Source organism: Labeo rohita, unplaced genomic scaffold, assembly GCF_022985175.1.
Source record: "Labeo rohita strain BAU-BD-2019 unplaced genomic scaffold, IGBB_LRoh.1.0 scaffold_580, whole genome shotgun sequence".
In the NCBI taxonomy this organism is placed as follows: domain Eukaryota; kingdom Metazoa; phylum Chordata; class Actinopteri; order Cypriniformes; family Cyprinidae; genus Labeo; species Labeo rohita.
This window is the reverse complement of record NW_026129504.1, coordinates 1-16,678: the sequence shown is the minus strand read 5'-3', so window position 1 is coordinate 16,678 and position 16,678 is coordinate 1. Positions and strand designations below refer to the sequence as shown.

General features: G+C 37.4%; 1 protein-coding gene and 2 long non-coding RNA genes across 3 annotated transcripts in view; 2 read left to right on the top strand and 1 right to left on the bottom strand.

Moving 5' to 3' along the window:
- LOC127161203 (ribonuclease inhibitor) overlaps nucleotides 1-16,653 on the bottom strand; it is a 49,225-nt gene extending 32,572 nt beyond the window's left edge. The window contains exons 1-3 of the mRNA XM_051103834.1: nucleotides 16,112-16,653; nucleotides 9,076-9,246; nucleotides 6,415-6,588 (exon numbers count right to left, since the gene is read on the bottom strand). Of these exons, the coding sequence (XP_050959791.1) occupies nucleotides 6,415-6,588; nucleotides 9,076-9,246; nucleotides 16,112-16,623 (857 nt within the window). The 5' untranslated portion in view covers nucleotides 16,624-16,653. The remainder of the gene's footprint in view (nucleotides 1-6,414; nucleotides 6,589-9,075; nucleotides 9,247-16,111) is intronic.
- Nucleotides 10,597-11,221, top strand: LOC127161206 (uncharacterized). The gene is made up of 4 exons (XR_007826994.1): nucleotides 10,597-10,659; nucleotides 10,757-10,853; nucleotides 10,949-11,043; nucleotides 11,146-11,221. It is a non-coding gene; the product is annotated as an uncharacterized LOC127161206 (long non-coding RNA).
- On the top strand, nucleotides 12,623-14,327 carry LOC127161205 (uncharacterized). Its single transcript, XR_007826993.1, has 4 exons — nucleotides 12,623-13,056; nucleotides 13,283-13,451; nucleotides 13,763-13,841; nucleotides 14,108-14,327. It is a non-coding gene; the product is annotated as an uncharacterized LOC127161205 (long non-coding RNA).
- Nucleotides 16,654-16,678: the final 25 nt, after the last annotated feature.

Here is a 16,678-nt window from a genome sequence, read left to right as displayed (position 1 = left end):
ACAGTTCTGCTGTTTGCTCCATTTACAAAATCGAAATGTATGTATGAAAGTTACTCAGACACTGCGGATTGACCAAGTTCTGAGTTTTTAGCCTGCGAGGAAAGAGATAATCTACGTTCAGAGTCTTCATCCAGCGAGACAACAACTGATGCAGCATCTCTGAGTCTCCATCCTTGGGAGACACTGTGGATTGACCAAGTTCTGAGTCTCTAGCCCAGAGAGGCAGAAGACACACAGACATTTGTAACAAGGTTAAGCTCCGGCGAGCAAACCTTCACTTCAGGTACTTTTGTTTGCGTGTTCCAAGCTAGGGACCTTCAGCACCTACTCCAGGGCCACATCTGCATGTTCCAGATCATAGGACCCTTGGTGCTCCAGGAGATCAGCATCCTACAGCGCTTCATCTTCAAGGCTGTCGAAATGGATTCCTGCTCCTTTCCCCACTGTACTGCCACCAGCACAACCAGTGGAAGAAGTCGCCGCCACCGGACTGCTCACTCAACCACAGCGAATGTAAATATCACTTCCAAACCTCTTCCAGAGACCTTGGCTTTGTTGTATATTATCAGTACATGATTTTCTAATTTACATTAGATATTATTATAGCTGATTGCAGTTGATAACAAATCTTACATGTAGTTGTTTGATGCATAGTGAGGTTATTCACCTTGTTTGTTTCAGAGTACCAACAGTTTATCTGTCCAGATAACGTAGCTCTGACATAGCAACTCCCAACGTAATCACTGATACATTAAAAGCATAATGCATCTTTTGCACTTTATTCCTTTTTCAATCATGGTATTCATTTAGTAGTTGTTGATTACTCTTGTCTATCTTTTGTTAATAAAATGTATTTTATTACAACTTGTGTCTTCCTTGTGTTGATAATACAGAAGAGGTTCTACAAGTTAGAGATCCCAACTAATCTTTCTTATGTGATGTACTCATAACCATAACCCCTTTTAATTGACACGTGATCCAAGAATCATAACGTCAGCTGTGACATGAGTACTAGGGCTGGGTGATATAGGCAAAAATTCATATCTCGGTATTTTTAGGAGGAATGACGGTATACAATACTGTATATGTCTGGTATTTTTCCATAAATGGTTACTTGAGAGTCAAAGCCTTTATTAAACATTTTTTGAGCAAAATATAAAATTTAAACACAGGAGTTTCCCTCCCTTTTTACAAATAAGCAGCGGCACAACAAATAAACAGCTGCACAAAATCTTTGATAAATAAAATACAGTACAGGTGTTTCTCCTGCTTAACACTATAAGCTGCACAACATTTCAAATTATAAAAAAATCTTTAATAAATAAATACAGTACAGGGGCCGGTTGTAAGACTAAGCTGGAAGTAAAATGCGCTTTAAGTCGTGCGTAGAATTAATACCCGTTGCACCATCTCGGCGTAGTGCTACGTCTGAGACTAAATTTTACGCCTAGTCAAATATATAGGCGTAAAGTGAAAAGTCACGATTTGCTCAGACATGATTCATTTTTAACTACCTATTGCAGATGCCAACTGTAATGTTTATGGTCTTTTCAGGTAGGATAATGTGGCCTATAAACAATTATTCTAAGGAGGGGTCAAGCAACACATGCAAGCAACGCTCAAACTTTGCGCAAGAGTTATAAAAGTGAAAGTAAAAAAGAAACTACGGCTAACACTGTATTAACAGCACAAATTCTCTCAGAAACAACGAGAGACGAATCTACTTTATCATGCTGATAACGGTATATAACTGTCTTAAAGTATCCCTTAATATTTCTATTCGACATCTTGCTGGGACAGTATAAATGCTTGGAAATACTTAACGTCTTTAATTCGTCTCATCATTTGCAGCGTTCCTGCCATCCAATAATCGCAGTAAGTTTTGTGCTTACTTTTTAATCAGAAATAAAGTATCAGCTTTTAAATTCTGTCAATTCTATTACAAACTCTACAATTTATAAATGTGGTTTTTCAGCCACAGAAAGATGTCAAGAGGCTAAAATGCACAATTGTCACGTAAATTCACATTTACCTCAGGAAAGATTTGTTGTACATAAACTCCATAGCAAAAAAAAAAGATATAGAAAGAAGTATTGTATTACATTCATTATATTTTACTTAACCTGTCGCCTTTATTTTTAGTGTTAGTCTGAAAAATTATGTCATGGGAATGTGCAGGGAGACCTCAGATACAAAAACGCGGACATTAGAATATATCAAGTTAATAAAATTATTTCGCGGTGACTTCACTTGTTATAATGTCTTGAGTAATTCAGTTTTATATTAGTAGTTGTAGCCATTGCAGCGTGGGTGTCGTCTCAACTATCACTGCGGGACAATGTGTTTGCATGGATGCGCATCGTCTACGCCGTCGTAGTTTTAGCTGGTGCAACAGGTGTAAATATTTATCGTAAAGTTGGACGTTGCAAAGCCCAGCGTATGGCTTACACCCAGCTTTTTTAAGTCTAGCTGGTGCAACCGGCCCCAGTACATTTTCTGTGTTGACTGGCGCTGCGTGTTCCTCCATGTCGTGTGCTACCTTGGAGTGGTCTGTTTCGCGCAGAACGCGCACGCACGTGTGGCCTCAAACCATATCGATATGAAAGATATTGGATAATCCCGCATCGCGTTGAGGAATCATATCGATATATCCCCAGAACTCGATATACCACCCAGCCCTAATGAGTACCCATCACTAATCTATTTCACCTCCCTAGGTTGGTGAAAGTTAAATTCACTACCTTAAAATTCACTACACTTCATGATGTCACATCCTGTTTTGGCAGCGCGATGGTCGGTCGCAGCGGCTTATGGCTCTCCTTTTTGGTGCTCTTTTTTGTTATTTTTGTACGTCTTTGTTGTTTGTTTGTGCAATGGTGGTTACGCGAATGCACACTACACACGTCAGGACCTCATAGATATCGGAAAACAACACCAGACATCAATATCTAAGGTTTTTCATTACACACACAATATCCCTGATGAGATAGCGAGACCAGCGGGGTCTCCGTGGATTGTTGTCGGCTCTAGGAGGCGGCGCAGACGGAGGAGGGAGAGGAAGCAGAGACGAGGCTGTAGGTTTGGTGTTATGCTAAGGCTAATAAAACAACCGTACAAGCCACCTCTGCTGAGTCTGTATCTCGCCAACGCCAGATCCCAGATAAACAAAACAGACTATTTAGAACTACAACTCGCTGGAAATCGTTATGTTCGAGACTGCTGCTTATTGATCATAACAGAAACCTGGCTACACCTGGGTATACCCAACGCTAGCATGCAGCTAGCAGGTCACACTCTGCTACACTGGGACAGAACAAAGGACTCTGGTAAGAGCAGAGGAGGGGGGCTCTGTGTTTATGTACATGACAACTGGTGCAACAACAGGACAATTATTGAAAAACATTGTTCTCCGGACCTTGAGTACATGTCTGTAAGATGTCTGCCTTTTTTCTTACCGAGAGAATTAACTGTTGTAATCGTCACAGCTGTGTACATCCCACCCGAAGCAAACGTAAACATTGCCCTCTCGCTCCTGCTAAACACCATGAACGAACAGCAGCGGGCCCACCCTGATGGTGTTCATATTATTGCAGGAGACTTTAATAAGGCCAATCTGAAGTCTGTACTCCCAAATTTTTATCAGCATGTGAAGTGTTCAACTAGAGGAGAGAATACTCTGGATCATGTTTATTCTAATAAAGCACGCCTACAGAGCAATACCCCTCCCTCACCTCGGCCGGTCAGACCATCTTTCCCTCTTGCTCTCCCCAGCCTACACCCCCCTCATTCGCAGCACTAGGCCCACTACAAAATCTGTAACGATTTGGCCTGACAATGCACTCTTTAGACTGCAGGACTGTTTCGAACAGACAGACTGGGACATGTTTAAACATCAGGATCTGGAAACATTCAAAGGAACGGTGCTAGACTACATTAAGTTCTGCATTGGGAATGTGACTGTGGATAAAAAACGTCCATGTTTTTTCAAATCAGATGACCAGCCAGGTCCGTAAACTCCTCAAATCCCGCGATGCTGCCTTCAGGTCAGGCGACAGAGCCCTGTACAGAGCTGCCTGAGCCGACCTGAAAAGAGGTATCAAAAAAGCCAAGACGGACCATAAGAGGAGATTTGAGTCACATCTAGCAATAATACACGAGAGGTGTGGCAGGGCATTCGTGACATCATTAACTACAGAGATTGTCATGTGACAACAGGAGACCTGAGTGCACCGCTAGCAGAGGAGCTGAATAGCTTCTTTGCCCGCTTTGAAAAAGAACAACAACAGCACTCATCTACTTCAGCACTGCTCCCACTCCAACCACCACCCTCATCTGGTTCCTGCACCACTCCACTCACTGTTACAGAGCAAGATGTCAGACAGGTGCTACTAGCAGTGAACCCCAGGAAAGCAGCTGGCCCAGACGGAGTACCTGGCAAGGTGCTGAGGGCATGTGCCCCCCAGCTCGCCCTCATCTTTACTGCAATCGTTAACCTCTCCTTAGCCCAGGCAGTCATCCCATCCTGTTTAAAATCTGCCATAATCATTCCAGTACCGAAGAAGTCTCCCATCACCAGCCTGAACGATTATCGTCCTGTGGCCCTCACCTCAGTAATCATGAAGTGCTTTGAGAGACTGGTTCTTCGTCACATCAAGGAATATCTTCCCTCAAATTTCGACCCCCACCAGTTCGCATATCGCACAAAAAGATCCACAGAGGATGCTATCGCCTTAGCCCTCCATGCTGTGCTGGGCCACCTGGAGCAGCAGCAGAGCTATGCTCGGATGCTCTTTGTGGATTACAGCTCAGCTTTCAATACAATAATTCCAGACATACTTTTTAACAAACTGGACATTCTTGGCCTCCCTTCTCTCACATGTGCCTGGATAAAAGACTTTCTTACTAACCGGCCCCAGATTGTGAAACTTGGCCCTCACTTGTCATCCATCCGCACGCTGAGCATCGGCTCTCCACAGGGCTGTGTGCTGAGCCCCGTCCTGTACTGTCTCTACACCCATGACTGCAGTGCGTCCTATGACAGTAACCTTATTGTGAAATTTGCTGATGACATCACAGTGGTCGGACTCATTTCGAGAGGTGATGAAGTAGCGTACAGGGAGGAGGTCCTGAAGCTGGCAACCTGGTGCTCAGAGAATAACCTAGCTCTGAACACCAAGAAAACCAAAGAGATCATTGTTGACTTCAGGAGGCACAGCACCAACTTAGCCCCACTCTACATCAATGGCGAGTGTGTGGAGAGAGCCCATACTTTCCGGTTTCTTGGTGTCATCATCTCAGGCAACATCTCATGGACAGTGAACACCACAGCAATTATTAAGAAGGCCCAGCAGAGATTTTACTTCCTGAGAGTTCTCCTGAGGAAGCACAATCTGGACTCCAGCCTGTTGTTGACCTTCTACCGTGCGTCCATTGAGAGTCTGCTGACATACTGCATTACTGTATGGTATGGTAGCTGCACCATGGCAGACAGAGAGAGGCTTCAGAGGGTAGTCAAAGCAGCACAAAAGATCATCGGCTGCCCTCTCCCCTCCCTGCTGGACATTTACACCTCCTGCTGCCTCAGCAGAGCTGAGAACATACTTAAGGACAGTTCACACCCTGCTTCCGATCTGTTTAACCTGTTGCCCTCAGGAAGGCACTACAGCTGCATCAGAGCTAAGATTTAAAAATAGTTTTTTCTCAAAAGCCATTACCATTCTTAATTTACACTTGCACTGACTCCACACATGCATATACACAGTCTGACTTGAATTACACTGGACTTATGCATTATACATTTCATTGTGCAATAATATTTTGACAGTTGAATGTGAATATCTACCTTGAATATATTTATCAATGTGCAATAACTTTTACAATTGCTGTGCAATTTCATTGTAAATCTCTCTTGCGCTATTGTACAAACTGTTTAATCCATTTCATTCTACCCCCCTCTATCCCCTATATTGCACTACTATGGTTATTTACTGTAAGTTTTGTTATGTTGTATTGTAAATATATATCTTTTACATGTTGCACTGAGTAGTGAGATGCTCTTAATCTCATCGTACATGTATAAAATGTACATTGTATATGTGTACAGTGACAATAAAAGGCATTCATTCATTCATTCATTCATTAATTGGCATCCCTAGGTTGGCGAAAGCGAAATTGATTACATAAATTCCTAGCTTATTCCCACTTAGTAATGTTAGTATTAATACATGTCAAACACTCAAGGGAAAATTAAGAAAACTTCACTTCATAAATAAACTTGTTGAAAAAAAAACAACAACATCCGACTCTGAAGCACTGTGAAAGGGATGGATTTACAAACTATATTAATGAAATATTTTTTTTTATAAATAAACTGCCTGCATATAATTTATTTTGCATTACAGCATCACATCTCACCTCAGTGTCTTGAGTTGACAGTTTGGATCCTGTAGTAAATCACTGAGCTCCTTCACTCCTGATTGTCCAGGATCATTTCCTGTGAGATCCAGCTCTATCAGGTGTGAAGGGTTTGATCTCAGAGCTGAAGCCAGAGCTTTATAACCTTCTTCAGTGATACTGCAGTCTGAAAGCCTAGAACCAGAATGAAAATGTCACAATCAGATGATTAATCAGTTATTCTAGAAATTACCTAAATTCATAACAGAATTACATTTTATTCCTTATACAAATGAACTAAAACTGTAAAGCAAAATCTGACACTAAATATCGATGCAAACAAAGAAGAGAACTTTAAATTGTTAGACATGAATTCACTGTAGTATCTCCAGCTTACAGTCACTTTGAAGCTTTAACCTTCTAATGCTTTTCATTTGTGAGGTAAACTTGTGCTCTTCATGGTCAAAAGAGACTGAACACCTGAAATTTAACTTCCTTTTCAATAAAACCACTGTCATATATTTTTGTTCTATATAGTACTGTGCAATAGTCTTAAGCCACTAGTATTTTCACCAGCTAAAATGTTTTAAAGTCAGTTATTTCTGTCTTTTGCTGTAGTGTGTCAGAAGGAAACATTCACATTTTACAGGTTTATTTAAACATTTTGCCATTATATGTAATAATCCAGTGAGATTTTTCTTTTCACAATGAGTCTGACAACAGGCATCAAAAAATATTATTTTGATGGTGGCAATTTTTACCACGAGGACCACAAATATGAATATTTGTTCATTTATATTTGTATTTTTTTTTACAACCACTTAACTTTTCCAATGAAGCTACAATTTTCAAAATGAAAATTTTTAGGTCAAAAGTGATTCCCCTCAGTAGCATCGTGTCGGGCCCCCTCTCTGATGCCATTAGTGCCCTTAGACTCATCCTAATATATTTATCTAGAGCCAAACATGCTTCATTCACGTAATTTCTGCTCCATGTGTGTTGTTTCTCTACACTGCTGAAGATGTAAAGCACTACAAGAGCTGCAGATGATGTGCTGCTTATTTACAGTAAATAAGTGTCGTGTTAGATCTGGCAGGTCACGTCATTCAAACTTGTATCATCTGATTCTCAGCTGATCTATGTCTACCTATAGGAATACAACACCTATCACTACTTCCTTATAGAAGGTCTATTCAGTATTGACAAATCACTTCGTTCAGGAGCCAACTACCCTCCTCCATCCCCAGCTCCTCCTTTCATCCACAGTTAGGACTTGGCCTTCTGATGTTCCTCATTGAGACTTTATCCTGAATTATGTTGTTAAACTAATTTGCCATTATGTTTGATGATAGAGACCCTAACAGAAATAGTTTGTTGTATCTGTCCAATAGATATAGGGCCCGACTTAAGCCTTGACATAATCATTCACTTGTCCGAGCAAAAAGTTCCTTTCTGTAGTAATAGTTTCATCACTGCTCTAGAATCTTACTTTCAGCAGTATATTTGTGATATTTGCTTTCAATTGATTTCTAGGACACTGTTTAGCTTAATGAAGGGCAATATTTTCTTAACCTTAATAAATGTATGCATCATCATTTGTAAAATTCTTACATTTTATCAATAACATCAATAAAATAAAATGATTGCAATTATTTGCTATTTTATCATTAAAATTGCAAATGCATAAATAATGTTATAAGATAAATGGTTCCCCTTTTTAACATATTAATGCATTAATATTAATGCAATGATGCTTTTAAAAATGTATCCAAACCACCTGTAGGTGGCGGCAAGTCACTGTCTTAATGAGTGAGTCACACAATCCCCAATTCATTCAAATGGCTAATTAATATTTTGAAAATGCTAAAAATGAAACTGTTGGATAAGAACTGAACTGAGCTGATGATGAAATCACTGTTTACCTCACAGCTGCTTTATAAATGAATTAAACTCACTCTTAAATTGATGGACTTTACATATTTACTGAACCAAACTGATTCAACATTGAACTGATTTTAACTGAATAATGACTATTTACTATTGTCTTTTTAGAGTTGCTTTACAGCAGAATTGAATTCTGTTTGCATCACTAATTCACTATTTTCTTGTTTATACCTGTAAAGCTGCTTGGAAACTATTTGTATTGTATAAAGTGCTATATAAACAAATGTGTCTTGACTTTACTAGTTAAATTGTTTCTGTTCATCATGTATGTTTGTTTGTTTTAAAAGACACTTATTTAAAGCAAAAAATAACAATGGTCCAGACATCAAGAGGAAAACCCTGAACAGTATATTTTATCAGTAAATGTAATGCTAAAATGTACAAATAATAATAGTCTAAAAGCATCTTATCTTAGCTTTTCATATCCAATTATACATACAAACAGATATGCATCATCATAAATACAAATGAACCATCAAATGCATGTTAAGTTATACCTACCTTGAACATAACCAAATACATTCTGTAAATGGTATAGCATAATGTGTCAGCTTAGGACAGTGTCAATGACAGACCAAATCAGAAAAAAAAAAAAAAAAAAAAAAAAAAAAAAAAAAAAAAACACTATGGCAGGCATAAACATAAAAGCACAACATACAGACTTGTTCATTATCTAAGTCTGTTTTTCACCTTATGTTTTTGTTGAGCTCAATTTTTGTCTGTTGTCACAAAACTTACCTCAGTATCTCCAAATGACACTTCATATTTTCCAGTCCAGTGCAGAGCAGCTTCACTCCTGAATCCTGCAGATTATTATTGCTCATGTTCAGCTCTTTCAGACTGGTATCTGATCCAAGAACTGTAGCCAGAGCTGAACAGCTTTTGTCTGTTAAGCCACAATCATTTAGCCTATGAGGGAAATAAGATTACAGAATAATTAGATTGAATACATTTGCTAAATATAAATAGTTACTATATTATTTCTTCTATAGCTTTAATTACAATGAATTATACATTTAAAAGTGCTAGTTCCATGGGTTCAAGGAAAAGCATTACTGACTGAATTCTAATTAAACACTCTAACCATTGTGATCAAGTGCTCAACATTGGATTCAATGCACAATGCTGTAAAAACATGTTGTAAAAAAACAATGCTCTTTACAGAGTGCTGACAAAAATATGCACAGGAATGTTTGAAAGCAGCTGCCTATCAGTGAGAACCACAATAACCCAGTATTTGGTATTACTGCTACTATAGAAAGGCTGGAATTATACATTAAAATAAATCACAATCACTATTTAGCTGATTATCTGTTCACATTTACTGCAAACATTTGAGTGGACATTTGATGGACTATCCATCATCATTTAAAATACTTTTTTAACAATTACCAGTTTGATAATTCATGATAAAATTCCTGTCCACCCAGCCTTAGGGGGAGCTGTGGTTCATTGTTGTGTGAGCCTTCATTACAGGGGTGGAGCTGTTGTTTAGCCACAGCTCTGTTTTCTTATGAGAAGGTAGGAAGGGTTGCCCTGTTCTCTGTAAAATCGGCTATATTTGTTTACTTATATTAGCCATCCATCCCAGTTTAAGAAATATATTGTTGTTAAAGTATTCACTAACACATATGTGTGTTTATTTTTGGTGAATGGTTTATTATTTGTGTTTTATCAATTCCATGTGGGCAATTGTATTGTGTTGAGCTTTATCTGAGTATTTTTGGGGTTTTATTCTTTGTAATCTGTATGCTTCTAACATTTATCTTTATTTGTAATATGTTGAGGTTTATTATCCTGTGTTTGAGTAAGTTTGTAACAGTGTGAAAAGTGTCCATTTAAGTGCAGCCACTACTATATCATTTCCTTTTAACAATTGGATGTATATTGGAATTATTTTGATGCTGCTTGTTAACTGACACAGCTCTGTTTTCTTATGAGAAGAATGTTACAGTTCGGTGGCGGATGTGAAGGAAGATGCTGTTTTGCTGCAAAGTGACTGATGTGGAGAAAGATCCCAATAAACAAAGAAAGCTACTCCGCTTTGATTCAACGACAATATTGGTGTCCTCCTCATTCACTCTTTACATTAACACAACGCAGAGCCATTTGGGGGGGCACACCAACAAAGAAAGGGTTACATAAACATGCAATATTTTGTTGATCTAACTAAGACGTTTAAGTTTTCATTGAATCTAACGTTTCTTGTTAGCGCGTGCGCAGTTTGAACCTTAAACGCATGCGCACTTTAAGACTTCGTGTACTTTGGCTGTGACGCAGATTTTAAAAAGTTGATGCTGATGAGGAGTCGTGTCATGCCTGGTATGTATTAATCATTTTTTATACTCAACTGCATCGTATTTGCCGAGTATAATTAACGTTGTGCTCTTCTCAAACTGACGGCTAATCTATTTTGCAGCGTGTTTCTTATGTCGTGCACTTTGTAGTGCTTTTCAAAGCTGTGAAGGAGGAGTGGTGTCGTGCCGGATCAGTACAGATTTCCTTTAAAATCACTGGTATGTAGTTATCATTTTTTATGATCCACTGTATTTTATTTACCATGTAAAATGAACGTGCTCTTCCCAAACTTACAGCCTACTCTATTTCGCAGTGTGTTTCTGTTTTCGCGCACTTTTAAGTGCTTGCCAGTGCTGAAGGAAGGATGGTGTCGTGCCTAATCAATCTAGCTGTACTATAAAATAACTGGTAAGTAGTTATCTGTTTTTTTATTTAATCGACTGTATTCTATTTGCCATGTATAATCAACGTTGTGCTCTTTTTAAACTGACGGCCTAATCTGTTTCGCAGGTTGTTTATGATGTCGTCATGCACTTTGTGTTGCTTTTCAAAGCCGATGCGAAGGAGTGCTGTCGTGCCTGAACAAATTTTCCTTTAAAATCACTGGTATGTAGATATATATATATATATATATATATATATATATATATATATATTTAAATCTACTGTGTTTTATTTGTCATGTAATATGAGTTTACAAAATGTAGATATCGTCCTGCAATTACTTTAAAAGTACAAGAACATTGTGCACATCTCAAGTTTTGAGAGAGATTGCCAGTGGTACAGCTAGGAAAAGTGATTTTATTTTGGGTGCTTCATACATAAAGTGTTGAGATGTGGTTGTCTATGGGGAAAAACCGAGTATTTTTTTTTTTTTTTAAATCAATACTTAAAATAAGGGGAAAAATTGCATAAGGTATTAGTTTTGCTCATACCTCTTAACAGCTCCCAATAAACTGTATTCAGACTTTGATCTACATACATGTAATTAGCTAGCTGAAATATTTTAGGGAGAAATTGATGAAAAATGTTGATTGAAAAAGTAAAATATTAAACAGGTGGAAATGCAGTGCAAACATTGTAAATTTTCACATTCTGACACAGAGGTCCTGGTGAAGCATTACAGGCTTCGTCATGGACGTGGTCATAAAGGCACAAATTGGCCTTGCCTATATTCAGATTGTGTCTGCTCATTCAGGACACAAGGTGCATTAAAATCACATTTGTCATGCTGCCACACCATCATTTAAATGTGAGTTGTGTGAGTTTGAAAATGTTAATACACAATTCCTTAATGCTAGGAAACACAAAGCTCACACAACAAAAGATTTAAGAAACTCTGTCCTTACTGAAACTGAGAACCTTAACACTTAAAATACTGAACTTTGTAGTGACCCCCAAAGATGTGTCATTCCTTTGTAAAAAAAAAAAAAATGTCAGCCTGGTATCTTGAACATTTCAGGTCCTTTGAGATAAATGAAAGCAGTTTTAGTGACATTCATGTTCTTGATCCAGACATGCTGAATGACTTCTATCCACTGACAGCATACAGTTTAGTGTAAAATGTTAAGAAGTTAAAAGGCAATACTTGATACTGTTATGTCATTGCATATATTGTGCATTGGACACAAAATGTTTAAATAAAAAAAAAAAAAGTTATTTGACCCTTGTTATGTTCTCTTCTTTATTAAGACTATGTAAATAATTAGGCCGTAAGGTGAAGCAGCTTTTCGTTTCATTCCGTTCCCATATATGGGGCACTACATTCTTTTTATTCCAATAAAAGGATCAATTGGTATAGAATGAAAAAATAAAAGTTCTCCATGTATAATCCAGCAGTTATTTTTTTACAAGTGTATAAAGTTGGCAATAGTCCCATCCTCGCGTAATCATTTTTTAAAGGTGAGAGATGCGGCTTTGCGTCACGTGCTTGCCGCTAGACCAATGAGATGGCATAACGTCGGAACGACATGTAAACATGGTCCAAGATGGCAGCGCCCTTGTCGTCACTATCGAGTAGTGAAGAGGATGAAATTATTGTCAGACCTCCACCAAAAGTCAGTAAAAGGGTTTATAAACAATGCTATATGCATCTCACGTCCATAAAAAAAGAAGAAACGAAGGATTTTACACGCACACGGTGGAATACATTTAGAAACTGCATCAAACGGTGGCTTGACTTGCAAGGGTGAGAGTCAGAAAATAGCAGAAACATACAAACATTGTCTAGAAATCGCGTTTGACCGTGTGCCCGAAGACGCAGGGTTTCACTCCACTTGCTACCGGCGTTTTATTGACAAAAAGCGCTTGGATGCGGCCGAGAAACGAGTGTTCGGGTTTGCAAGAAAACGGACAAGTACATCACTGTGGCAGGCAAACGCCAGAAGGACAATCTTTCACAAGCGGAGACACTGTCGGCAGGTATAAAGCACACAAGCACACGTTTGAACTTAAAGTTATATGCCATATGCTGAGAACCATAACTAACTTTCAAATACATCAATATTTACATTACATGTACATTATAATGTTTATAGTGCAGTCAGTTTTTGCATACACGTATGCATGAACAGTCAGAACTGTTATGTTTTTTTTAAATACATATTTATTTACAATTTCATTTAATTAAATGTTTGTTTTTTTACAGGCCAGTTGCTCAAAGCAGCTGAGATGAAGGAAGACACTAGCATTCTTGTGCATATTAAAGACAAAGACTGTGTGTCTCTTGAAGTACGATATCACAAGTCCTGTTACAGACAGTACACCAGGTTCTTGACAAAGTCTACTGGAACAAATACACAGACCTCAGAAGAACAGTAAGTTGTTATATTGCGTTTTAAAATAATTCATAATTGGTTTGAATGATTGCTAATTTGAAAAGAAATTAATCATTAATCTACATGGACCGCTTGTTACAAAAATTTATCATAATAAATTGTGTAGTCATTTGTGAGGGCAAAAGAATATTTAAATTAATTTATTGTAAGTATTTTCTTTCTGAAGAATAAAAAATACTCAATTGGTTTGTCAGTTGCTTTTAGTTTGTACATGCACACAATATATGCATTCCAAATATAGAAGCCAGTGTAATAGTTACAGAACATAAAATATTTGATGCTTTTAATAGAAATGAGCCAACCTATGATGTCAGCTACAAGATCTTCTCTGAGAGAATCATCCGCCATCGAATAATTGTAAACCAAGAGGTAATGACAATGACACGGCTAAGAAGAATGTTTTTAAATCTTGTAAAAAGCCATGAAGATCTTGATGCTTAAAACTACAGGTAATTTAAATACCATAAGTTTATTTTGCAGATTTGGAATAAACATTTACGCAAACTTTTTTTCTCAGAAAAAATTTAATAAATAATAATATACACATAATCCTATTTTATCATAATAAGCTGACAATGTTTTTTGTGTGTGAGATTTATATTTTGTGATTGTGATCATAATTTATTGTATTTCAGGCAGGATAAATTGAAGAGGAGGCTGTCCCGTGATTTCCCCCAGCTGGTGTTTCACTCTCCCAACAAGCGCAACATCAGTGAATTGGTTTTTGTTGAGACACTTTCTGCAGATAAGCTGGTAGACAGAATACCTCATCCATCAGGTACAGAAACAACTGAGTCAACGGAAGTAACTAGTCAAAGTGACGGTGAAAGCACAGCAAGTAGAATAGCTGGTACTACAGAGAACACAAGGACACTTTATAGTGCGGAATTGATATTAAAGAGAATTCTAAATGACTCTCCTTGTATGACATGCCCGTGGCCACCCAAAAACTGTTTTTATCTTTAATTTTGTGTGATTCCTAAGTGCCTACTGAACATTTTGATGAATAAAACATAACAAAAATGTTTGTTTCGATTTGTTCTTCAGTTTTATTTGGTGCCAATCTGTGAAGTTGAAGTGCGTTATAAAAAAAAAATTGCATTATTTCATGGTCTTCCTTCAAAATTGAGTTGATTAATGCACCAATACTTGTCTCAGATATGTAGCTACATGTATAAATGTGGATTTGACATATGTTTTGTGTTGATTAAATGCGTATTAATAAAGTTACAGGCCAAACTAGCAGCATGAGATTTTAGTTTTTTGTAAATTCCTAATTATACACATTTTTGCATCCTGACAAAAAACTGCAGTATTTTTTGTGGAGAACTTTTAACATAGAATCCATAAGACTGTTGTCTATCCAGAAATTCATTAAAAAAGTAGTGCCCAGACGTGGGAACGAAAAGTGATTTCTAGCCACTTTTTCTAGGTTCACCTTATGGCCTAAATGAATCAGTGTAGGCCTATAGATAATAGGCCTATTTGTGTTGAGTAAACAAAAAATATTTAGTTTTGTAATTCATTAGGTAAACATGACTATTTACGTTGTGTCAACTTGTAACCTTAATGTAATCTTTTAAGTTGGGTGGACTTCTGTCCCTGTTTGTAGAGTTTACTCAAAGAAGCGCTTGCGATAAGTTGCCTTATTATTTTAAGTTAACTCAACTTTTGTTTTTACAGTGTATGAATGTACCTCTGAAGGTTCTGACTGTCTTCAGAAAAAAAAATGATGACATTTTGTTTTCATTTTCACTACATCTAATATCTAAAGTAGTGTTGATCGCAATACTGCTTTATCCACAAAGTTCACAGAAGCAGTTGTAATTCAGTTTTTGTCTGGCCAAAAAACAGACCGAATTTTCATGCCCAATTTTGACCAGCTAAACAAGCTTATGTGGATTCTACACATTTAAACAATTCAGATAAGTTACCAAGATTTATGGAGCAGATAAAATACATATAATCATTTATTAATCAGTTATCATTTTGACTTAACTCTTTTCTTTATTTAAAGGCTGAAATGTGAGGTTTACCTTTTATGAAACCTTTTTAAAGCTTTATTTGATAATTTACATTAGATATTTGAACATGCCATATAAGTTGTCAGTCATGTTGTCATTTAAAATCTGAACATGATTGGTACTGTTATTGTTTTACTGATTAGGCAAACCAAAAGTAATTTTATTTGTTGTTTGTTGATTTTAAATATAAAAGTCGGTGATGTGATTTATGTGTCAGTACTTTTTGAACATTTCCAGCACATATTAACAATACCGTGATAATACTGACAACTGTGATAATTTTGGTCACTATAATCGGGATATGAAATTTTCATACCATTGCAACCCTAACTCTTCTCATATATCAAACCTCAGCATCCCTGAACAAAGCACTTTCTGCTACTAACATTAAGTTTCATGGAGAATAAAACTTTTCATTCTCAGATGAAAAAAAACACCAGAACTTTTTTTTTTATAATAATCTTCCACAGCAACATGATTTTTCATGACATGTTTATATTTTTCCACACATTTTCCAGGACTAAAATCAGTAATTATTTTTCCAGTTTTTCCAGGATGCATGGGAACCCTAGATAAATGTATTTTTTCAGATGAAATCAAAAATGATCAACTTACAGAGCTCTTTTGGAGGTTTTGATGACTGCCAATAATCTAATGAGACACTCGTCTGATTTCTTGAATTTCTGAAGCTCAAACTCCTCCAGCTCCTCCTCTGATGTCAACAACACAAAGGCCAAAGCAGACCACTGGGCAGGAGAAAGATCAGCAGATGAGAGACTTCCTTTGCTAAGGTGGGTCTGAATGTCTTTTACCAGAGTTTGGTCGTTCAGTTCATTCAGACAGTAGAACAGATTGATGGATCTCTCTGGAGACAGATTAGCTTCAAATTTCTGCTTGATGTACTGAACTATTTCCTTTTTGATTTGGTCATTTCCATCCTGCTGTGTCAACAGACCCTGTAAGAGTCGCTGATTGGACTGGAGTGACAAACCAAGAAGGAATCGAAGAAAAAGATCCAGGTGCCCATTATCACTCTCTAGTGCCTTGTCCACTGCAGTCTTGAGCAAATCAATCATGTTTTTTTTGGACGGGAGTGACAGTCTGGGAAGGAAGCGAAGGAATCTCATGCGACTCTCATGCTTCTTGTCCACTGCAGTCTTGTGCAAATCAATCTTGGTTTCA